Source organism: Excalfactoria chinensis, chromosome Z (assembly GCF_039878825.1).
Source record: "Excalfactoria chinensis isolate bCotChi1 chromosome Z, bCotChi1.hap2, whole genome shotgun sequence".
Classification (NCBI taxonomy): Eukaryota; Metazoa; Chordata; class Aves; order Galliformes; family Phasianidae; genus Excalfactoria; species Excalfactoria chinensis.
In genome coordinates, this window is record NC_092857.1 from 17780072 (window position 1) to 17805117 (window position 25046).

General features: G+C 36.5%; 1 protein-coding gene across 1 annotated transcript in view; it reads right to left on the reverse strand.

Annotated features, from left to right (window-relative positions):
• Positions 1 to 25046, reverse strand: part of PDE4D (phosphodiesterase 4D) — a 406463-nt gene that overhangs the window by 82146 nt on the left and 299271 nt on the right. The window contains exons 3-5 of the mRNA XM_072359590.1: positions 11348 to 11384; positions 10378 to 10451; positions 9164 to 9213 (exon numbers count right to left, since the gene is read on the reverse strand). Of these exons, the coding sequence (XP_072215691.1) occupies positions 9164 to 9213; positions 10378 to 10451; positions 11348 to 11384 (161 nt within the window). The remainder of the gene's footprint in view (positions 1 to 9163; positions 9214 to 10377; positions 10452 to 11347; positions 11385 to 25046) is intronic.

Genomic DNA, 25046 nt, shown 5'->3' on the forward strand with positions numbered 1-25046 from the left:
ATGTTGCAGTCTGATTTTACTCACTTCCTTGAATGTGAGATATATGTAAACAACTTGCTTTGTCCAAAACCACATCAATCCTTTTCCTGCTGTTCTGCCTCAACAAAGTTAACCACTGTTTTACAAATCCACTGAATGAACCAGCACTGTTATCTCAGTTAGAAAATTTCTGTAATGTTAGTTAAAGGTCTGTGGATGAAAATAGAGAAAGAAATCAGCAAACCTTCACAGAGGAACCCTGGCAATAACCGTGGCAAGTAAAGGGCAAAATTGGGAACATGTATATTACTCACTTTAAAGGGAAAGAGAACATAATAGTTACCCTTTCAAATAACACATATTAAGCTATTACATAGCCCAGGACAGTGCTGCACAAACACAAAGGTCTAGGTGACTTGTTATTGTTACTGTTTTTTAAATATAAAATAGGCAAATATGGCCTAAATTTACTCATAAAATTGCCTATAAAGTATGAGTGGAAGAAAGTGCTAGTTCACTCCCTAGGGTGAAAAGTGATTATATGAGCCTGGGTGAAGAGTGGCTTTCCATCTCTCCTGTCCCTTGCTTTTCTTGGCATTCGTTGTTCATTCTGTGCAGGAAACACATGAATGAGTTTCAGTCTGAATGTAGTTTGTGCCCAATATCTCATAAAGCAGTAAGATTTTGTTATTATTCTGGATAAGAAAGCTGTAAATGAGATAACTCTCCTTTTAGCTATCATGACTTAGATAAAGTCTTTAATGATTAACTGAAAAGACTAGCTCATGTAAATATTGCTGTTTTCCAAATCTGTTTTATTTATTATTGATCATTAGAAAAATAAAAATAAAAAAATCTAGTGAAGTAGATTTCCTTTATCTTCACCGAAACTGATTATTGTCAATCCTTTGTGAGAACACTTGTTGGAAAATTGAGCTTATTTTGGAAATTGTGTAGTTGCAACTAACTAAAGCAGAAAACATCTGCATTTCTAGTTACTGAATCACACAGACTAGCCAGACAGATTTCACTGTAAACCAAAGTTGCATTCATTTTGGACTGCTCAATATGAATCTTTTTTTTATGTTACCTAAATGGCACATGAAAAAATATTATAGTTCATAATACATCACCCCAGATTTTCAGTAGTATCACTACTTCTCCTTAAAACAACACGTACGTACATTGTAAGAGTTTAATCTCATAAATGTGAATTGGAGTCTGGTATAAAATAATAACAAGCAGAATAAATATTTTCAAGAAGGCCCTGTACTGCATGCAGATCAGTCATCAGGATTTTAATCCTTCCAGTCTCAGCCATCTGTTTCTGCTGTCCCTTCTGATGCAAAGCCCTGCGATCAGTGCCTTATGTAACTCTAAAAGAGAACAAGGGTGCAGGCCACAAATAAATGTCAATATTATGTAACAACAGGTTAATGAAAAATGCACATTGCCTTTTAAAACTTTACTCCTTATAAAAAAACTACTGATCTTTTTCCCAACTCCATTTTTATTTTATGTTTTCATACCAAATTTGCATTGAGTTTTCCAAATAGAGGATTTTAAGTAAATGCTAATTATTTTAAGGTCTTTTTTGTTTGGTTTGGTTGGCTGTTGGTTTATGGTTTTTTGTTTTTTTGTTGTGTTTTTTTTTTTTTTAACAACAACAACAAAAATGCTGTAGCCTTTTCCTCAGCAATTTTCTCTGCAGTTTTATATTGACTACTGAACTTAAAACTTGCACTGTGGCTGCTTAAAGCTGTTAGAAACACAATCAGTCAAACAAAGCAATAGCTTGAGAGAATTGTCTCTACACATTGGTCTGTGTTACACAAAAGTCTAGATAACATCACCAATGTATATATTTTTTTGAGGAAGGAAATTAGTTCTTTAAAGAAGATGGCTACGTTTTCAAAGGACGTTGAAGACATAAAAGAGCACTATGTAGGACTGCATAGATGGTGGGTAAATGAATAGATATGCAGAAAAGCAGGATAAATCAGCTCTAAATTCCACAACACTTCTGGTGTCAAGTGCTTCTGTAAAGTAGTAGATTATTAGCCTAGCATGTGAGTTTGAAGTCCTTTTTTCTTTTTTTTTCTTTTTTTTTTTTTTTTTTAGGACAGAAATTGCACTGCACAGGAGAAAGAAAATAAAAACTACTTGTTTATCTGACTGACAGTGACTGAGAGTACTTATATGTTTATAGCATAGCATAAAATCTTCACCACTGAGTTCAACGTATCAACAAAGCCAACATGAGAAAAAGAAAAAGCCTTGTAATTAATACAGCTCCTCTTCATACAGTTCAAAGGGGAAATTTCGAAAGCATTTGCAGAAGGGAAGGGAGGTATTTAACTGCCTGGCAGTAAGAATTCTGGTCCTAAATGAGAATTTTGAAAATAATTCCCTAAGAAGCAAATTGAGGTGAACTAGCATGTGTGTGCCACTGACTTACAGTGTCTCTAAAGCAGTTCTAATTATTGAATTCAGCTGCTGGTGATACGCACTGTCACACTCATATCCTAAGTCTGCAGATGAACATCTGCTAATTTCTCAAATAACAGGAAGAATTTGCCTCAGGCTGAATGATGTGAAAATGCTACAAAACAGATTCATGTTTGAAAATATAAATGCTTGGGTATTAGTCAGAAAGTGAAATAACTTTCAGAAGTGAGATAAGTTCATTCTAAATCCACATAAGAGTCATGCGTGTAAGCAAAACTGTGAAGAACAAAACATTTACATATTCAACCTACTGCAGAAAGAACAAAACCATTTTAGCAAACAGGGAGTCAGGTTGCTACAGTAATTCAGAAAAGCACTCTTCTCTCAGTTAACTTCAGTGAGAGTTTCTGAATTTCTGACCATTTTATTTCATCTCTGCCAAATGCAGTGTAGTAGAACGTTTCTCTGTAATGAGGTAAAAATATATTCAGTGGCAAATTAAATGAGAGTGGGAAGTTCTCATTATAACATGACATTATAACTAGAATCCTGCTGACTAAATCTAGAGAAGTGATGTATAGACTGCAGTTGTGATCTAAGTAGGACACATTCTGGATATCTGTCCAAACCTGGGTCTGAAATATAAATTCTTCAGCATTTTGAAATATGACAATTATATTGCATTATGAATTTTTTGTTGAAAATCTGAACTATTGTTTTTGTGGGTTTTTTTTTGTTTGTTTGTTTGTTTTTCTTTTCTTTTGTTTTGTTTTTTAATCTCTATTATCATTCAGTTCTATATCTCTTCTCCCAAAACCTGGGAATTACCCAGGTATTGCATGAATTAACCTCTGTAAGATGTGTCTTTGACTTTTTTATTGTCCACTCGTGTTCTCACGTTTGCTTTATCCCCTGCTGAATCACAGACACAGGAAAGAATAAAAAGCATTTAGATTACTTAGGACATCTCAATGTAGTGAGGTTCTGTACAGAACACTGAGGCCAGCAGGATATTTAACACTTCATCATCTAGACTTTTGAAGAGCTTAAGGCAGCTCATTAACAGGAATGCTTCAAGTCCATTCAAGTCCTAAGAACAAATTACTCTATTTTAATTTCATCTTATTACTAGATAAAATCTTTCAGTTGTAGAACTGGGATGAATGAGAGATACAGTTATGTATAGGTATGCACATTGAAATAATCATTTCCAGTGCTGTACAATAAACATATCCTGATTTTCATCTATAATCTTTGTTTTTTTTCTTCTCATTATGTCCATCTACATGTATTCAGAAGGATTTCAGCCTGTTTAAATACAGATGCTTAACTTGTCCAAATGATGTTTAAGTGCGTGATAATTCAAGACAGCAGCCTAATCACTGTTTAATTAATTAAAATGGTGTAATTATTAAATAATGATTTATTATAAATCCATTACATATAAAAACTATACCAAAGACTGGCAGATTACTCTTCAAAACCAGAAACATCACTGTGAAACCTGTAGCTAATGTGTACGAACCATGAACTGTGTTGTACAAAGACTATGAGAAACATGCCAGAAGCTCAGTTTAATAAAAATGATACTGTCTTCTGCTGGATTTAAGATCCAGAGCCATGCTTGTAAAGGCTACAATTCAAGTCCAATAAGAAGCAGTGAAAATGGATAGTAACAAATTAATATGGACAGATCTACAACATCGTAATATTTTCTATTACCGTGGGGTTTTTAAATGTAGAAAAAAATCTGAAAGATTTTTCCTGAGACTAAGCCATACACATTCTATGCTTTCATAAATAAAATGCAAAAGTATGTGACAGCTTGCTGCTGAGAAAATACACATATTTCGTTCTATCTCTCTTATGAAGTGGGTTTGGGTTAGATCTGAACCAAAATTATAAACTGTAGAGAACTTCTAAAAGGTGAGATTTTGCAATTGTGTGGTATTATTCTGTGGTTACCTTAATTGACTTACTTGTCAAGTGATGTTACTTAAAGACCCTTTTGGTTCTGTTTTGTAATATAAGAGGCCAATTACATAAGAGACACTTAAATCTCCTTTGAAACGATTACTGTTAATTAGATAGAAGGTCTACGTAGTATATGATTCCTACACGAGTCCATGGCCAGGCAGGATACGGCTTTGAGAAGCATGGTTTTGTGGAAGGTGTCCATGTCCATAGCAGGGGGTTGAAACTAGAAAATTTTAAGGTCTTTTCCAACCTAAGCCATTCTGTGATTCTATGTATGTAAGTCATATCACTCTGAAAATAGTACCTCCTATTCATTTCCATGGAAACTACAACAGATGGAAAGAGAACAACAACACTATTTGATAGAGCAAATACTCAGCTACATTAAATGATCTTTCAGCACTGTCACCACCATTAGCTATTCATTTTCACGAGTGATGAACAAGAGCCTGCATGCCACACTCGCAAAAACCTGCACCAGTAGAGATTATCCACTGTCACTGTTGCCACTGCTGAAACACACCACCCACCACCTCACTGTGCTTACGTCCACTGCTTGGTCTCCATAAACATTCAGCAAGTGTTGATGAATATTAATGGGTGGTGTTCAGTGACACGTCTTTGCTTTACATGCACTCCTTTGTCAGACACCATCCTCCCAGACTGCCTCTCTGCTGCCATCTCTCACACAGCAACAAAAAGTAATGGGATGGAAATGTTCTGCCTCTACTGCCACACCACCAATGTTTGTGTCTGATATCATAGGCCAACATAATGAAAAGGGAGGCATTACTTTTGGAATAGCCCTCCAATTACTTTGTAGAATTACACACATACATACATACATACATATATGTATGTATATATAATATATAAATAAATCAGACTGTGTGATTTCAGGTTAACTAGGAATTGCATATTAATCAATAACTGTGATGGTATTTGGAGGCTCAGATTATTATTTTTTTATTTTGGACTTTTTTTTTTTTTTTTTTTTTTTTTTTTTCCCACATAAAAGCATCTACCAGGATGAATTAAGACTTTAAATGGTTCCTTCTTAGCTCGTATTATTTTCATCTAGAAATACAGATATTTAAACTGTAGAAATAAAAAGATATTTAGTGGTCGTTCATTTCTTCATTTGTCAGAAACGACAGCTTTCAAGATCGCTCCTTGTGTCATACCTAGTAGTGTATTTTTTTAAATTGAAATGTTATTTGCAATTCACTGATTGTATTAAGAGAATTGTTACAAACTTGAAATGAAGAATCACTGTTATGACTGCCTGGAAAATGTGACTCACAGGGGGAGGAATCCCTCTTCTCATTGAAGAACAAAACACAAAGCAAGGAAGCACCATACAGCGGAAAGAGTTATCTGAAGCAATGATGCCTTTAGGTACCATTTCATCTCCCTTTAAAGATGACAACTAAAATAAGTAAAATTGCATATCTTATTATTCACAGTGACTATAAATTGACTCTAAAGAGACTCCCCAAATAGACATCTACCACTTAGATGTCTCAAATGGATAGGGGAAGTGCCACCTGAGAAGCTTATTGATACATGAAAGCTTCCGCATCCCACCTTCAAATTTATCTTTAAAAGCAACACTCAATGTGCCATAGCATATTTGGCTTGTACAGAATAACAAGTATGCCACTGGTATTTATTGGCTTTTGCAGCAGTTTCTAAAATAACTCCGTATGGATATACTGAATAGAACAAGTCATATTTTGATCATTAACTTCTACATTTAGACTGAAATATCTCTGTAGATTTTAAAGCCACCGTGGTTGCTATTGCTTCTAACAGTTTGGAAATACCTTTGCTGCTGCAGTTCTCAGCTCCAGTTTCCTACTTTTTACTAATGCATTTTCTCCCACATTTCGACCTTGGGGCAAATTCTTTAAATAACAGAAAATACTTTTGGATCACCGTGGGAGAATTTTTCTCTTGCTACTTCAGTTGCATTTGTTACTAAATCCATTTTTATCTTTCCTTTCTCGTTTTCCCCATATAACCTGCAATGTTCCCCCTTGCTATACTTCTGCTTTTCCTGGAAGATGACACTTGCTTAGCAAGTTAAACCTTCCACCTTATGTGTATAATTCTGTTTCAGCATTGACGTTGTTTAGGGAAACTGCGTCTTCCAGTCACCCAGTTTGTAACACTCATGGTTGTTTCTCACTGAGATCGCTAGATGTACCATCTGGGTGATGCGATCGGTTCCTGCCTAGTGTATTACTCTGGATACTAAGTGTCATGTAACTCTGAGAACAGTGTGACCTGGAGAATATTTTCAGCAGGAAAGGCTGCACAATCTGTATTATAAATATTCCTGAGGAAAAATATAAAAATAAAAATGAAAAGCATTAACAGCATCCAAAAGCATTTTTAATTGTTCTAAGAAGTGTTTATAATATATTTTTCTCCTTGGAGTACAGCCAGTGTTCAGTGTGCTTTACTAGGCTTTTATATGCTTTAGGAAAGCATCTATGCATACTTCTGTGCTTAGGCCATGAAATTTGTTGCTATGGAAATATCTAAAATGGTCTATGACAAAGAATGGGAAAAATCATTCAGGCAAAAAAGAATCCAGTCTGAATCTCCATTCAGCAGTCAAAATGAATGGTAGCTGTTTCTGTGCTTTATAGTGGCTTAATGTATTTTCTCTATCATTGATATCTTTCAGCCACTTGCATCCAGTGCACATAGGTCCCAGCACAGCTGGTTCAGTGCATAATCTGGGCACAGCAGTTCAAGCAGCATCTCAGATTAAACTCAATTAGATTAATTTATCCTTGCTATTCTTTGCCTTCTACTTGCTTCCCTTAAATTTCTTGGCACAGAATCACTTTCTAGATTAGCTGCACCACTGACTGCATTACCTTCTTTCCATACATTAAAATCTCAGATGACTTATTGTTTCTGACAAGTACAGCGCACTCTGGGGACTAACTGAATGGAAACCTTCAGATCAGGGGGGAATTTAAAAAGAGCAACAGTAACTTCCAGCAAAGTGTGTCTTGGGTCCTGCTGTCTGAGCAGCTTCTCTTGCTGGAGAAGGGAAGCTGGCCTTAGGCAAAAAAAGAGCATGTAAGGTAGGCTCACAGGATGTTCGCATGACTGCATATATTCTGCTCTGGATATCACATTTTTCTTTTGGTGGCAGGGACTTTACTTTGTTGTAGGCTTTCTGATGTTAGCATCTTGGAACCAAAGAGAACCTTACTTCTCAAAATATCTGTCTCCAATCAAGTTAACAGACTTTCAGATGACTGTGCTGATTGGAGAGAAACATTCTTTAATTAAAAATCAGAGTAGCACCTATCAGTAACTGAGATGCCTCCTTGATATTAATTTGAAAGCAATACCCAATATGACCTCTTGATAGGTTAACAAAGGACTAAGATTACGGTTGTTATAGGCAAGAGATACAGTTCATGGTGGATCTATTTATTTATCTCCCATCGCTATTTAATAATTACTGTGAATTTAAGTGTGATTGCAGAATACTATTAACCAAGGACAATTTTCTGTGTATAGAGTGAATCTGAAGATTTAATCCTCTGTTCCCTGGTAAACCCTCTGCAAAAAATCCTCAGATTGCAGGATGAATTGGAGAACAGAGTAATACAGAACTACTAAGACCACATATTTTAGAAGAGTATGTGGATATTCTGTGAAGATAGATGAAAAACCTAATGATGTTACCACAATTCAGGGGCTACAGAAACAGATTTCTGAACAAGACAAAGTCAGTTCTCTTGAAGAAAGCCGAAGTATTGGTTCTTCCTTGATCTAAAGTCCTATCATCATACAGTTAGAAAGACAAGCAGAGGATCAACAAAAATCAAGCCAAGTTCTATCTGTAAACAAAACAAAACAAAACAAGGCACCAAAGATTCTATAAAGAGGAAGTTTTTGGTTTAAATGATAGATTGCTTGTGTAGTAACTGCCTGTTTACCTTAACTAAAAGGCAAAGTAAACCTTTTCACTCTGCCATCAAGTCATAGAGATATAGCTGCCTGGAAAACAACATGCAGTAAGAGCACATGTATTTACAAAATATAAAAAATAAAAGAGAGTTAAAAAAAAAAAAAAAAAAAAAGTGTTCCCATAAAAGTAACTGAGAGCAAATTGCTGAAATAATAACTGAGTGCTGCAGGGTAAAATTTTCAAGAGTGTTCACATAACTAACGATGCCAGTCCTCTTTTCAAGTTAATACTTTTCTAGAAACTCTATCTATTTTATAAAGAATTTTTATTTCATGTACCTGTAAATGTTAAATATCTACAGTTCTTAATCAGAAAAGTCAGCCTTCAAAATTTCTTCTTAATGTCTAGGGGTACATAACATCAAGACTTTGCATCGGAATAGCTACAGAACTCTGGTTCTCAGATGGAATATAAATGCATTCCTTACACCAATTCATTCTACTAGAAGAAGTTATTAATGAAGGTAATGACACAGTCACACACTAGTATATATGAGAAATGGAGGGCAAAGACCATCATGTTAAAAAATCATGATGTGGGAAATAAATTAAAAACAGAATAATGAGACAGAAATCACAAAACCAACATGATATAAGATCACAAACCACCAAATTGAGTCACTCAAGTTTTCCATAATAATACAGGATATGAAATAATGTAAGTTTTGAGCAAGACTTACATTTTAAAAAATAAATAAATACTGAATTTAGAAACCTGTTCTGGTTTCACAGAGGTATTTAAGTTAATTCATCTTACCTGTTATAGTTGCTTTGTTAATAGATGGTTGGTTACACATTGGTGACCGTCTGTTTGAAAAGAAAAAGAAAAAGATTTGTCAAGTTGTTAAACTCACAGATGGTCAAATCCTTGAAGAATACAATAGAAAGCACATTTCTTTGGGAAGTTATTTGTGACTGGAACAATGGCATAACAGTTCATTTAGTTATTGTAACACAGAAAGGAATTAACAATCATTGCTTAAATCTTTCTGCAGATTGGGATCTTCAGCAGGGAAATTTAGAAATTAGTTTACAAATCTGCTTAATCCTAGCTTGAATATGTACCTATCTTAAGGTTTGGTCTATATCTATAGTTACTACTCTTATATGGCTCGCACTACCTATGTTGTCTTACTTGAAAAAAATTCTTATAGTAACAATTAGTTTAAACATTTGTTTGTTTGTTTGTTTTTCATGCACTTCACAATAATCCTTAGGGCAAACAGCTCAGTGGAATCCTTTGTTTGTTGATGGAAGTTAAAATTTGCTGGATTAACATAGCTCTTTAGGGATGACAGCAGGCAGGGTCTGAACGGGCATATTCCTACTAAAGGGGTTGGAAATACCTTTCTGTAGCACTGCACATGCAATGGTGGACATTTGTCATTTTGAGCTTGTCTTCAGTGAGAAACTGCTATGGTTCCATGAATGCTACCTGATTCTAATTTAAAATGATGGAAATTGATTATAAGAAATTTGCCAGTTGAACTAACGTTAACTATAACGCCACTGTCCCAGAACTGGAAAAAAAAAAAAAATCATATTTATAATGTGCCATTTATAATCATGAACTATTATGATGTCTTTATCTGGGATGACTTCTAGGTCCTGATCATGCAATCAATGCTCACTTTGGTTCGGTTGCACAACGCAGACTCATTGCCTGAATTATCATCTCTGAATTATCTTTGACATACGGCTAACTTACTGAAAATCATAGAAATTGCATAAATAAAAATTACTGCAAGTTTATTCAAGGACACCAATGCAGGAGAAGATAGTAGGCAAGAGGGTTTCAGTCTCAGCTATCAAGTATAAGCAGTTTCAACAGATAATAAAACGATTAATCATCACAAGTTTTACACAAGCTTAGTGACACAGACTGAAATCTGTAACATCTAACTGTTATTCTTAGTTCATGTTTTAAAAATACCACTACTAAAGGTTCAGAGGCCAAAAATTGATACTTACTTGCTGGGTGCTCGATCTTGTAAATTGGTTAATGCAGCAAAGTTATTCCGTACAGTACGCAGGCTGGCCAGCACCTGGAACAGACAAAATGGCTTCAGTCTAAATTTCTGCACAGGTGAGACTGAATTAGCTCCACTCCACTATGCTGAAAGGAAAAAGAGGACAATGCAAAATATCTCTGAAAGGTTTCCAGTCCAAAGTCTTCAACCATTATCTGACAACAGCATATCTGTAATAAAAGGCCAATAGTTTATTTTTCTTTTTTCTCTCATAAACAATTCATTATTTGTTTAAAAGACAGACTTTGTTGAAGAGGAGGAAAGTTTTTCGCAGAATACTACTTAGTTCTCTATAATGACCATAAAAGCATCCGTGTTTGGATGATAATAGTCCATTCAAGCCTAATACTTCATACATAAGAAATGATTACAGATTTTTCCATTTGCAGTTCAGCCCCCACAAACCTCAAATGACAAGGAGAATGAAATTGTCTAGACTGGCAAAGAAAATAGAAGTGGCTCCTTTAAGGAGCCTAATTCATTTGGGCACTTAGTAGAGATGGACACGTTAGGAGGAAGGTATTATCTGAGCAGGTGAGAAATGTCTGCAGGACCAAAACTACAGGGTTTGCACACTGGGAAAGTTAGTGTTAATGGAATACTTGCTTTCTGGACTTCTCTTAATGAAAGACAGCAGCTAGAGGAGGCAGCAGAAAAATGTCTTAATATAGTGGTATAGGCATTCCCTGTTGAAGGAGGTTGGATGAATGTAACAAATCTTGCCATGCGTGCAACAGGACATGAGCATGTAAATATAGATAATAGAGTGAAAGCTTTATAAGTTTTTGTTCAGGTGGATTTTTTCTTTTTTCAATCAAACAAATCTTATATACTATTAACAGTGGAAAAGAACTGGTTTGGCTTTCTTGGGTTGCACAATCATATTAGGAATAAGACAAAATTGTGCCTACCTGAGCAAATGGTGTCACAATCAAGTCATCTCCATGTCTGAAAAAGTAAGCAGAGTTGTAAGTTAGATATTAGTGAAGACTATCACCCTGTTACTGCTTTAACAAAAAGAAAATGGGGTTTTACAATGCACTGTGGGTATCTCCAGGTTTACTGCTCAACAATTACTCACTGACACTGCTGCACAGATTGTTTGGAAAAGCAAATACCAAATCAGTCTTTCAGTGGATATGGGATGGCTGATGAACAGGACAGTTTCTACACAGGACTGCACGGAAACTGAAGAGGTTTCATCCCAAAGGACAAACCTGAATACTGAAAGAGGTTACATTAAAGCTTACTAGCACGTTTGTGAGCACTGGCCAGGCAGGTAACTGCAGATGACTGGGCAGTGCATCACAGACTAATAAAAACCTAGTAAAACTTTTGAATTGACTCACACTGGTGTAGTTACAGGGGAGTGTAACCAAGAGTGTGCTGTTGCTGTGCCAACCTCACCCACATCACACTGGCTGACGTAGGGCATGGTGTTGGGATGACGTGTGGTTACGGAGAGGCAGGAAAAGAAGGGTTTCTTCGCTTCTTCTCTGAAATGCTTGCATTGAGAATTTGGCTTATTCTGTGAAGTATTTCTGCTCACTTCATGAATAAAATATTGAAGTTGCACACAACATACCATGTGCAGTCATGTCTTAGACTAAGAGAACACTAGAAAACCAAAGGAAGAAAATGACTGGAGGCTGAAGCATCCGAACTCTGAGGAGCAAGGAAAACTTGGTATTTTCAGTTTTGTATGTAGCAGAATGCAGCAATCAAGGTTAATAATAATAATAATCAAAGATAAAAAATCTAATACAACTTAATATTTAATTATTCTGTATTTTCCTACAGTGAATTTATCACAAAAAGTTGTAAATTGTACTTGGATCTGAAATATTTCAACAGAAATTACCATTGTTTCAATACTGTTTTTATGTTATTCAAGTTTAAAGTACAAGAAATTATCAACAGGCCTTCAAATCAAGATCTAAGGTATTTTGTAATGTTTTCAATATCCAGTCAAAAATATGAAGATTTAGTAAACCCAGCTAGTCATTAACTCCCTTGTTAAAGTACTGGGCTGATTTTTCATGCTTATAATAACCAATTGAATTTGGTTTCATGAGATAAATCCTCTGAATTAGTTCCATGGTGCCTTGTTTCTTCCTCTTCTACATGTTTTCCCATCAAACTGGGACTGTTTTCAACTTAGCTCAACCATTCCTCCATAGAAAACAATTTAATGAAGCATCCTCACAGAAATGATTTCCTCAGCCATCCAGAGAGGAAAATCCTCCTCACAATATTCCCATTAGCCATGAAACATACTTTTTTCTGCATTCCTGGTAAAGCGGGGAACTAGGGAAATCGATGACTGTGATGTAGAAGTCGAGGATGATATCCATGGCATTTAATTCAGCTTTCTAAGGCAAAGGAAAGATCAGATATCTTCCTTTTTTCAGTCTAACTGATCAATTAAAAATGTGTTATTTCTTAAAGTCAGGCTGGTAGCAAGTATGTACCCTCATCAAAAGTGTATGTCACACTCTTTGATAATAATTTATAAAAGAAAACTTGAATTTCTTATCAGTGTTGCTCATTGCATTACACAGATAGAGAATGGAAGAGCAAGTCATAGAGAAATACTATAGCAAAGTCTTAGAAAGAATATAAACAAAGTGTGTCTTTTCTTTTTCTCTCATTTACCAGTTAAATGGTCATAATATGAACATATAAACTACCTCACTTCCATAAAAATTTTGCTCTTTTCTTCAAATTATGTGAAACAGTATTATCTGTTGTGTCATAGCTGGTTTGGTAAAACTGTAAAAACTGAATGATCCTTCTTTTCACTATCTCTTTATAGACTGTATTACTGGAGTTGGTATTTCATTGCTCTTCTTCCCACTCAATGATCCTGTTTGAAAATACCATCACTCCATTGAATTTTATGAATCCTGTTCTAGTTAAGCTTTTTCTGAACTGCATTTCACTGGAGAATACTCACAAAATACTGTGGCTTGTTATTTGTTAAAGGGGACATTATTAAATATTAATTTAATGCACTGAAACCAACCTGAGATTTAATTTTCCTATTTAAAATATCCCTTCTGTCAAGAGTAACAACCACAGAAATTGTCACAACTTGGTAGAACTGTAATATTGGAAGTACAGATATGGGTTGCATCAAGAGAAGTGTGATCAGCAGGCTGCCCTTTTACTCTGCTCTCATGAGTACTGTGTATAGGTATGGAGCCCCCAAAACAAGAATAACATGGAGTTGTTGGAGTGGGTTCAGAGGAGGGCCACAAAGATGATCAGAAGGCTGAAGCACCTCCCCTATGAGGACAGGCTGAGAGAACTGGGGCTCTTCAGCCTGGAGAAGAGAAGGCTCTGAAGAAACCTTACAGCAGCCTTCCAGTACCTGAATGGGGCCTACAGGAAAGCTGGGAGGGATTTTCATAAATCAGTTTATTTATAAATCAGTGCCAGATAAACTTGGAAAGAAAAGCAATTTTGTACTGTTTTGAGTAGTCTTTAATCCACATCGGGTCAGAAAATCTGGAAGAGGTGAGAATGCTCAAAAATGGAGCAGAATTGTCTAAACTACCTGTGTTATTTTTTCACATAGAAGAGAAAGAGCATATGATTTAATAAAGGTGCTATTGATCCACAAGGTGCTCCAGTGTAGTAAAACACTGTAATATATGAGTGTCCTGCTGTTTTCTTTTCTGATTATATGGATGCTGATTGATGATTCTGTTTGGATTCTATACAGGATAGTGCCACACATCTTTATACAGAGGCAGTAAGAGGAATGTAAAGCCCATACAATGTATCATAAGCTTCTGAATGAAGACAGAGCTGTTAATCTTTAAGATCAGAAGAAACTGTTCACATCTTTGTTAAGTCAGTAAATTATAATGCCTGGCATACTCATTCATATATTCATTTTTCAAAGAAAAAACAAACTTGGAAATAGATTTTAACACAGATCAAAAATTTTAAGTTATCAAATTCACTACCACCAACAAAAGCTATTAAAGCATGTAACAGACTATACAAGTAGAACAAGTGTTACATACAACACAGGCCAAAGTACCAGTAGTAGACCAAGTGTTATAAAAAAACACTGCAAGATATTTGTCACCTTAAAGTGATGAAGCACAGCCTTCTGCAGTGTTGTTGGTTTTCCTTCCTAACCTTTCCTACAGTACATACTTGAACTCATACGTTAAAATGGTTTCCATTCTGGATAAGAGATAAAAGTGCCATGCCGAGTCAGATGTGTATACTTAGCTAGCAGTTGATAAATGGAAAGTACACAATTTCTGCCTTCCTCTCCTCAAGACTGGCATTAATTTATTTCTTATACTTGAATTACAGGACAGTAATTAACTTTGCCCCTTCTAAAGTGGACCTTAAGAGTTATATGCATGGGCAGACAGAGAAACAGGAAGGAAGATGAATTCAGGTATAGACTGGGTGACTGCAAAATCTTTATTTCTTAATTAAGTTGAGATAATTTAATTTAATCATCTAATAAAAGGAGTTGTTGAAGAGACATTCTGCAGATATGCAAGGTCCATATAAAAAAAAAGATTGGGTGTATTTATGTGGTTGGAAAACAGTCAAGATACCCGTTAAGGTGATACGTGTTTCAGACCTTAGACACCACTAGAAATGTGGCTTGCACTTGCCAGTGTGGAGCTTGCAGGAAGGGTCCTGAATAAAATTTATCTTTGTAAATGATAATAATAAACTCAAGTTATGAGTTTCAGACAGATGTGAACATCAAGTAAGTCATCTGAAGGATACATACTGCAAAAGTAAGACTTAAATAGTGTAAATAAAAGCACAGTCTAAACTGTGGGGAAATGGACAAAATATATGTATACTAACTTGACACACACCATTACATGGACAAGGTAAGTCAAAATGACAGCAGCTCCCAGAAGCAGGCAATAGATGCAGCAATTAACACAGAAGTCTTTGGCATCGCTTTGAACTTCAGGACCACCTGGTGACAAGGTTCAAGGCCAGGAAGATGCCTGGCAAACCTTCCAAAAATCTTGAGTGTGCCCACTGCTTTTAGGCAAGGAGAAAGTAAGCAGAGATACAGTGGTGTGAGATGAAGGAAGTTCCAGCAGCTTACAGTGAGTGTAATTAGCTGCCCCGCTGTGGGTGTTAACAAATACCCTGATTAGCTTCATAGGGAGCACAAATGAAGCTAGTCATCTGTGACATGCTGAGGATGAACATATTTGGGTATCTTATGATCAAAGATCCAAAAGACAGTTCAAAACAAACACAGGTCATAACCTATGGCTAATATGCACAGAGATATTTCATGTACTGTTTGGTCTGGAACTTTCCACATAGAATGAATATTTTCTACACGAAGATACTAAGGTGGCTTTAATTTTTCATGGCACCTTTTTATCAGCTCAGTTCCTGAACACAGAGCTTACTAGGCCTGAAATAACTCTTTGAATAAATGAAATCTGCTCTTTCGTGGTTACTAGTTTTGGGTTACTCAATTTACAATCCTACTTCCATCTGAATTGCATTAGGAACCGTGAACTATTCCTTTCTCATCCTGTAATGGATGTGATTCTGTTTTTCCAAGTCTCGAGAGAACTCCTCATCTTGTGTGCTAATGCAATTCAGTTGGAAGTAAGGTGTTTTTAAATTAGGATCTTGAGTTTTAATCCAGGCATTAACAGGAAGTATTATCTAGTTAACTGTGTGCTTTTCAGCATCACATCATAGTGTTTATGCTTTTGAGAAGACTAGAACAAGGGACTTTGCTAGGTAATAAATGCAGCTAAGTAGGTCTCAGCGACGGTGATCAGAGCCAAGACCCATTTAATCCAGAGACCATCTCATTCAGCTACTTCCTGCTCAGTAAGCTTAAATCTTATTCCAAAGACTGCACTCGTACAAGTGATCTGAGTAATCTGCCCAAGGAAAGAATTTCATTATAAATATTGCATGCCATCACAAAAAAGATACTGGCACAATATGCATGGTATGAAAACTTGAGTCAGCTCAAGAAATTACCTGTATCATCCTTGTAAGTGTTCATGGTCATACTGACTGGAGCTTTGGGCAACCAAATCTGAAGACGTATACCCCCAAAAGACTCCTTACAATCCAAATCAGTCTGTGTTTCTAATATTCATATTGTCCTGAACAGCCATCAAGCCTGAATGTTTTAATCCTACCATAATCCAACAGAAGTTTGATGGGCAACTCTGAGCATTTTGCTCTAAGTCTAGCAGAACTATTCAGTGCTAAATAAAGAGAACAGACTTGACAGTGTGTTTCACTGGTATTGATACAGGCTTCCTTCTAAAATTAGAAGGCAATCTGCCTAGGTGCCACTGAGGCAATGGCAAGGGAAAATATATTACTACAGTGCAGAAGCTTGCTTTTTGCTTTGAAGAAGGGAATGGATTAACCCAGAGGGTATCATACTTTGAATGACAGAAAAGCTGCAGTCATTTGGAAGAGTCCAGGTCACTTCAGCCATGCCACTTTTGGACTGTTTGTGAAACAGGAATCATCATCTAGCTCTAAGCAAAGCTGCAAATAAATGAGTGTCATGGTGACTAACGGATAGGTTTTTTTCTGCTCAGGTCAGAGAAAATTAGTGAATGGGTGTGCTTGTATGACTGGAAGCAATCAAGTTAATGCAACTTAATGAGTTATTATTAATCTTTTTTTTTTTTTTTTTTTTTTTTTTTTTTTTTTAAATTGCATTATCTGACACACGTAAGCTCTTAGCTTGTTGCAAATGAAAATAGAAAGTATTACCTTGTATTAAGCAGCACTTTGTTGCTAGTCCCTGCTCCATATGTTTAAGTGATTAGAACTGATAAAATTTCCCATTTCTGAAGAAAACAGTACACGACTTTCCATGGGAATTCCCACTGATGTAAGCTGAAAGATTTCCCTTCTAAAGTAAATGAAAGCAGAGCTTCTAAGAACGGCACTTATTCAAGGTAACTTTCCAGCCTGAGGGAGCTTGCTGTGCACCAGCCACAAGATTTTGTCAGCTTCAAGGTTTAGAAAATGGAGTCCCTTAAATAGTTACAAAGGCTCCTAAATTCATGTACTCAGAAAAAAACCAGAAACAAACAAAAACATGCAGTAGTTTTCAAGAAAAACATCAAGAAAAGAAAAAAGACAAAGGACACCATAATTCCAGATTTCCTAATTTCAGAGAACAAACTCCCTGGTTAATACAACATGAGCATCACTGCAGGCATATGGAGAGTTTAGTTTGCCCTCAGGGATGAAATATGAGCTAATGACCTGGGTTGTGAAATAAATTCAGCCTGTGCACAAGGTGGAGAAATGATTTAAGAGATTTCCTCAAAAACACTGAAATCCTTCTTCATAAAACACCTTTTCTCCATGCTGCTGCCATCCTTCAGTATTGCAAGTATGTGTGTGTACACAAAACATGCACATTCCCTCCACTGTGGCAGTAGATCTGTGAAGCAAGCAATGAGGTGAACACTGCTGTGATTTAGCTGAAATCTAAGCCAAGAATTGTTTTTGGTATCATTTTTGGTATCACTTAACAGCCATTTTTGACTGATTTTTAGCAATTCAGATGGCTTTGTTTAGTGCAGAAGCAGTAAGTAACTTGCCATATTGTTTCAAACATCCAGTATTTCCAAACTTTTTGTAGTGTAAGTGATGGGTTTTATAGCTTTCTCACTTATTCACTTCATGTGCACTTAATCTGTTCAACAGCAATGTGTTTTTTTTCTTGCACTCCCAGAGTGTTAGAACTTAATGCAGATCACTTTTCCGGGAAAAGAATGAAGTTTTTCTCCTTAACTTCAGATGCATACTCGCAGAATTTTATTAATAAAATATATTGCAGATTAGCTGTTCTGGCTCAGAAACCAAAGACTAAGATGTATCACTGGTAACTTGGCTTCCTGTTATTGATGAAAACATATATCCTCATTTCATGATGTTAACGGCACATTGAAGTCTTCAGTGAACATCAGTAACTGTCTAGGTTGGCCAAATTTGTCTTCCATCATTTTAAGTGCTTTCCCTTTATGAATCTGTTCCAGACTGAATACAACAAAGTTCAAAAAACCGAACAGACTGTCAAGAACTGGAAAATGTGTGTGCAAATTTATCTCAATTGTTCCATGTGCCAATTAAAGGGATATTTCAGACCATTTGCAGCTTCAGGTCAGGACCAGACCTGCTAGTCATTGACAAATACAGGAACACCCTATCCTGGAATTTCCCTGCATTTAAGATAATTTCTGCAGCCAGAATAATTCTGTTCATCTTCATTCTTTGTAAAGCTACAGATTATTTTGGCTTCATTTTGGAAAGAAATATTTTCACAAATTAAAAATCACACAACTATTTTTCTAGATACTGAGCACAGGGATAATCCCATCCTGACTAAACAAACCCAATCTCTGTATGTCATGTTTTTCAGACAACATTTCATCATTGATGAAATATTTTGCATTAGATCTCTTTGTCTCAAAGTAGCCTATGTGTGGGTTTTCTTTTTCAAAGAGCAGTATATTTGTCGCTGTTGTTTGAAAAAATATATATATATTGTAGATAGGGAGAAAAGGTTTACCAACATGTATATTATAAGGTAGTCTACAGAGCAGCATGTCCTCTAGAAGGAGGCAGTATTATATAGCAGATAGAGGAAAAACAAATTTTGGCATAAATTATATCCTTATACTTGACTTATCAGGGACAGCAGCAGCAGATCTGTGTATGCTGCTCCAGAGGCAATGCCTCTATTTATTTCCAAGGAAACTATCACAGATATGAAGAACACAATGGCACTTTTTGATAAAGCAAATTTTCAGCTACAAAAGCTATTTTTCAACACATCAACAACACAAGCTATGTACTTTCGCCACTGATGAACAAAGGTATGCATTCCAGACTTGTAAAAATCTGCACCAGCAGAGGTGATCCACTGACAGTGTTGTAGCTAGGAAAACGTTGTCCACAGAATCTGCCTTTCACTGATCCAAACAGATGGAAGTTAAAAGCTGCCAAATCTGCACTATATGGTGGATATGGTAGGACAGTCCAGCCACGACTGGCAGTGTGCTCCACAGTCTTCATACTGGTATGAAGCCTGGAAGAAAAAGGCTGCCTTCTTTGGCCTGAGTCCAGAACCTTCAGCTCAGTCAGCATTGTCATGTAGCGATCAGAGTTGGTGGTTTCTCTGAGATCCAGGAAATACAGAAGTATTACTACTTTCCTATCCAAAAAGACAGTGCACATCACTTTACACTCTGAGGGCTGCATCTCTTTTTTGTTGTTGTTAGGAAATTCACATGTTGCCACACCATGAACTGTTGTTTTGTCTTCTTCAGCTCAGAGTGGTGATGCCATGTCTTGTCACCATTAGTGATGTGATCCAGGCAAGTGTCATTTTCAGTCTCGTATGGATGTGTTCAGTAGATCCTGTCAAACCTGCCCACAGTGTTCTTCCTGTTGCTGTCTGAGCATCTTTGGGACCCAACTGACAAACTTTGTGATATTTCAACACTGCCACAATCATTTCCAATATATCGAAGCTGATATCCAGCTCTGCACAGTTCCCTGGTTGTAATTTGCCTATTCACATGTAGGAGCTGACTGAGGTCTTCATTTTGTTGTGTTACAGCTGTGAATGGCTGTCCATAATGTGGCTTGTCTTTCATGTCACTGTCACTTCTACTGAAACATACTGCCCACTGTCTCACTGTGCTCACATCCACTGTTTGGTCTCCATCAGCATTCAGCAAGTGATGATGAATGTTGATGGGTGCTGTTTTCTCCTTTTGGAGAAACTGACTGACACACCTTTGCTTCACCCATGCTTACTTGTCAGACGCCACTTTGTTAGACTGCCCTTCTGCAGCCACCTGTCACACAGCAATCAAATGTAACAGAATACTGGCAGGAATGCCAATAGCCTCTGCTATCATACCACTAATATCCATCTCTGATGCTGTGGGCTGCTTTTGGTGTAGTCCAGTACTATCTACAGAAAGTATTGTTTGAAGAGAAATAAGCTGTCCAGCTCAGGAAATTGATGTACTGATTTGGCCACTGAGCAGATCACTGGGACAATGCCCCTGCAGTTCACTACAGACTGTGTTCCCATACTTTCCAGTGGTTGAACAGAAAGTAGCAAATATCATGTAGCTATGATAATTAGAGCTTATATTCACCTGATCAAAGAAGCAGTGCTGATCCTTGCTATGGGAGCCTTCAAAAATCCACACACCAGCTAATGTTCTACATGGCAAAGTTTAGCTGGCCAAGTCCTTGCTTAAAACTTGAGCTCTGCCCTAGCCAGTGCTTGTTGGTTTCTTTTTAGAGTTTATGACAGCACTCATGATTTCATTGAATAATCCATTTTTTCATCTCATTAGAGACCTAGGTTTTGCTAAAATGGAGATTCTCTACAAATTAGATGACATGCACCATTAATCAGGACAGCAATCCCTTAGTGAGGAAAGCATATAAAGTATTAACCATTGCCTCCTCTTTCTATATTTTAAAGTTTTGTGTAGCAAAAGCAGTTTATCAGGTGAGTATTAAGAAATTAGGCCACAGCTGCAAGGCATCCACATTCAAGGCTCCCTGCATCAGGGGTATCTTTGAATGTAAATGAGAAAATTCTTCCAATATAATATTATGGATTGCATTCATCTTTCAGCTTGCTTCTGTTTCTTTTCCTTTCCTTCCCCTTCCTTCTCCTTCCTTTTCTCTTTCCTTTTCCGTTTCCTTTCCTTTTCTTTTCCCTTTCCCTTTCCCTTTCCCTTCCCCTTTCCCTTTCCCTTTCCCTTTCCCTTTCCCTTTCCCTTTCCCTTTCCCTTTCCCTTTCCCTTTCCCTTTCCCTTTCCCTTTCCCTTTCCCTTTCCCTTTCCCTTTCCCTTTCCCTTTCTTTTTCCCTTTCCCTTTCCCTTTCCCTTTCCTTTTCCCTTTCCTTTTCCCTTTCCCTTCCCCTTTTCCCTTCCCCTACCCCTTTCTCTTTCCCTTTCTTTTTCCTTTTCCTTTTCTTTTTTGAGCATACTATAACTCTGAAATTATGGGCTTTTAAATTTTCTTTTCCATTCTTCAATATCTTTCTCTTTTTTGCTTGCTTCCCAGATTGCTTTACAGATACTGTCCTGTAATTCGTTATATTGACTCACACACATTCACTTTTTTCTGCATATCCCCATTTCTCTGCTAGCAATCCTGTAGCTAGGCTTCTCAATGAACCTGTGCTCTTCTGCCTTGGACCCTGTATCTGTCTAAACCACCTGCCTTTCCAGTTTACAGCCCTGAAGGGCTTTTTCTAATCTTCTCACGTCATCTCCTTGTTCTCCTTTTTCTCTATCATACTATTTGTTCCAAGAGATAATTGAAGAAAATGCTACCGACTCCTACTCCTTTTGATTTGCTTTTCCCTTTTCTACCATACAGCTGCTTTTTCCGCCTCTTGCAATGCCACAAGTGCACCCACAATTCAAGCCCATTAACATTCTATCATATGAGCTGCCTTGCACTCATCCTGTCTTTTGTTCTTTTCCTCAACTAACCTGGTTTCTCAGTTCAAAATATGTTTTAGTGTCCCTGATTTAAAAAAAACTCTCAATCTCTTCCCATTCTCTGCTGTTGTTTCTGTGATTTTCCATCTCAGCTCACTGAAAGAACTCCCTCTGGTTGCTATGTGAGGTTAACTACACTGGGAAAATGGATCACTCTGTACCTTTTTCCTGAGAATACTATCTGACTCTTTTAGTCTCCTGACTATCATCTTATGCTTTGATTTTAAGTCATTTGTGTCAGAGGACAGTATTTTGCCTTGGGTTTTCAAAGAAAAAAGGACAATTGGGTTCCATCCCTTGGCTGCAGCTCAGAGCTGCCACAGTATTGCAAATAATAAATAATAGCAGAATAATGAATTCAGTGTTTTAACACTGCCATCCTCTGGCTGGTTTTTACCTCAGCATTCCATATTTGACTAAAATCTTGAAGCTTTCTTCTGTTTCACCTTAAGAGATATTTACTACTGTAAAGTTGTCTGAGCACTGGAAATAACAGAAAAATGTGTTACATTCTTTCCATGCCTTATGTTTTATGTTTTGCTTCATAAAGCAAAATACTGAAGCTGAAAACACAAACACTGAAGAATTAGAGGATTCCAGGTTAAACTGCTGTGTACAATTAATTCACCTGCATTGTCTGAATGATATCTATGTTTTGTAAGATACATTTCCCATGAATAACAAGCATGTTATACTTAACATTCAGTACACATATTGATGCAAAACAGAAATTGTGAGTGATCTGAGTGTTGGTGTGACACCTGCCCTGAAAAATCTTGCAGCCTCTACCTTATTTAGGAAAGTTCTGAACCAGAGTTGTCTATTTTATAAATCTTTTCTCTTTATATTTTCTTCATTTTTTTCCCTTTCTGATTTTTTTACTCTTGCATTTATTGTTTTTTCTTTAGTTATTTTCTGTGATACAATCAGACTCATCATTTTTAGGCTTACTGATACTTGATTAAACACATAATTATGGTTAAAACTAGTTGCATATTATATTTCCTAAGCAACTGCAGAAACATTAGCCTTAATACAACAGTTTTTCTATGACAGGAGATTGTGGAAATCTATTCAGATGCGAGTTCTAATAAATTTAAAATGCAGATGCATTATCAGAAATTGTTGACAGGAAGAATAGATACAAATATCCAAAGAAGAAAGTGTGCTCAGTGTTTCAGTAATTAATTTTTTTTATTCAATTTATTGTCATGTGCTGAAATATTGCCCAGAATTCTAGGAAATGTAGAAGAGGATTATGAGTGCAAGGATGGAGCACTAATTGAATTCTTAATTGAAATGACTCATTTAAGCAATGCAGAGACCCAGATTGCCTGCCTGAATGTAAAAACCTTCCTACATGGTATCCTTACAAGAGTGCAGCACTAAAAGCTTGACTTCAGTACATCTATAAGAAATGCTACATGTCAGAAAAAGGTTTGTTCAATGAGGGTCTGCTTTTACAAGCCAAAAACTTTCTTTTTTTTTTTTTTTTTTTTTTTTTTTGTTAATGGTAAGGCAACAGGGCTTGATCTTACTCATTTTGTCTCAGTCAAAATTGGTCACACTGAGAAAAAAAGCTTAATAAGTACTTCAATGTACTGTACTTAACTGATGTATGGACCTTAAACAAACTCCTGTAAAGGCATGAGTTTTGTTCATCTTGACACTTACATAGGAAGAAAGTTATAAATAGACGCTCTAATTAACACTTACAAAAACAAAATCTAAGGTGAGAATATGAGTCTCCAATTATAATGATTGCAAGTAAAGTATCACATGAAATTTCACTCATTATGAAAACCAATTTCCTTTGTTGTACAAACTAGTGCTGTTTTTTTGTTTTTTGTTTTAAGAGAATGTTTATTGTTTTTTCATATATATTAATGCTGGATTTTCAATGCTTTTTACATAGTTATTCACTAGGAGACTCTGATAAGGATGGTCCCTTATTTAGCAGTTTATAACTGAACCATAAACACCTATTTGACAGTGAAATTTGTAGCAAATTAAGCAAACAAATGAACAAAAAATCTTAATTTCTATAATTTCTATAATTTTCAGGGGACAGAAGATAGGATATTTAACATGTTTTCACTGTCTTACAAACATCTGACTTCCACTAGCCATTCAATCTGGCATCTACACATATTTGCAAATTATGATTCACTAACATAAGATACGCATAATACAGCAAAATAGTCTACTTTAGTAAGAGGACAGAATAACTTTCCAAAGGTCTTCTCTTTGCCTCTCTTGAATTTATTAGTTTTTGACCTTAGCCTGGACTAGGACAAAGTATTTGAGAAGTCCTGTACAACGTTCTTTTCATACATCTGGAGAGACATGGATTTCATGAATGGAACTGTCTGGATGGTCACATTTCAAGCTCTGTGGTCAACAGCTCAGTGTCCAGGTGGACAGTGACAAGTGGTGTTCCTGCAGGGTCAGCACTGGGACAAGTGCTGTTTAACATTTCTGTCAGTTACATGGACAGTGGGACTGAGTGCATCCTCAGAAAATTTGACAGCAACACCAAACTGTGTGGTGTGGTCAATACACTGGAGGGGATGGATGCTATTGAGTGAGACCTGAACAAGCTTGAAAGCTCAGCCCTTGTGAGCTTGTGAAGTTCAACATAGCCAAATGAAGCATCCTGCACCTGGGTTGGGGCAATTTCCAACACGAATACAAGCTGTGTAAGTACAGTCTTGCAGCTGTGTGGAAAAGGACATGGGAGCACTGGAAGATGAAAAAAAAAAAAAAAAAAAAAAAAAAAGTTAGCATGAGCCAGCAACGCACACTTGCATCTCAGAAAGTCAACCATGTCTTGGTTCTAGAGACGCTGGAGCACTGAGCAATCATAGAATCATAGAATTACTATTGTTGGAAAGACCTTAAAGATCAATAAATCCAACAACAACACAACCATACTACCCTAACTAACTACCCTCTGCTAAATCATATCCCTGAGCACCATGTCCAAATGGTTTTTAAGCACATCCAGGGATGGTGACTCAACCACTTCCCTGGGAAGCCTATTTCAGTGCTTAACAAC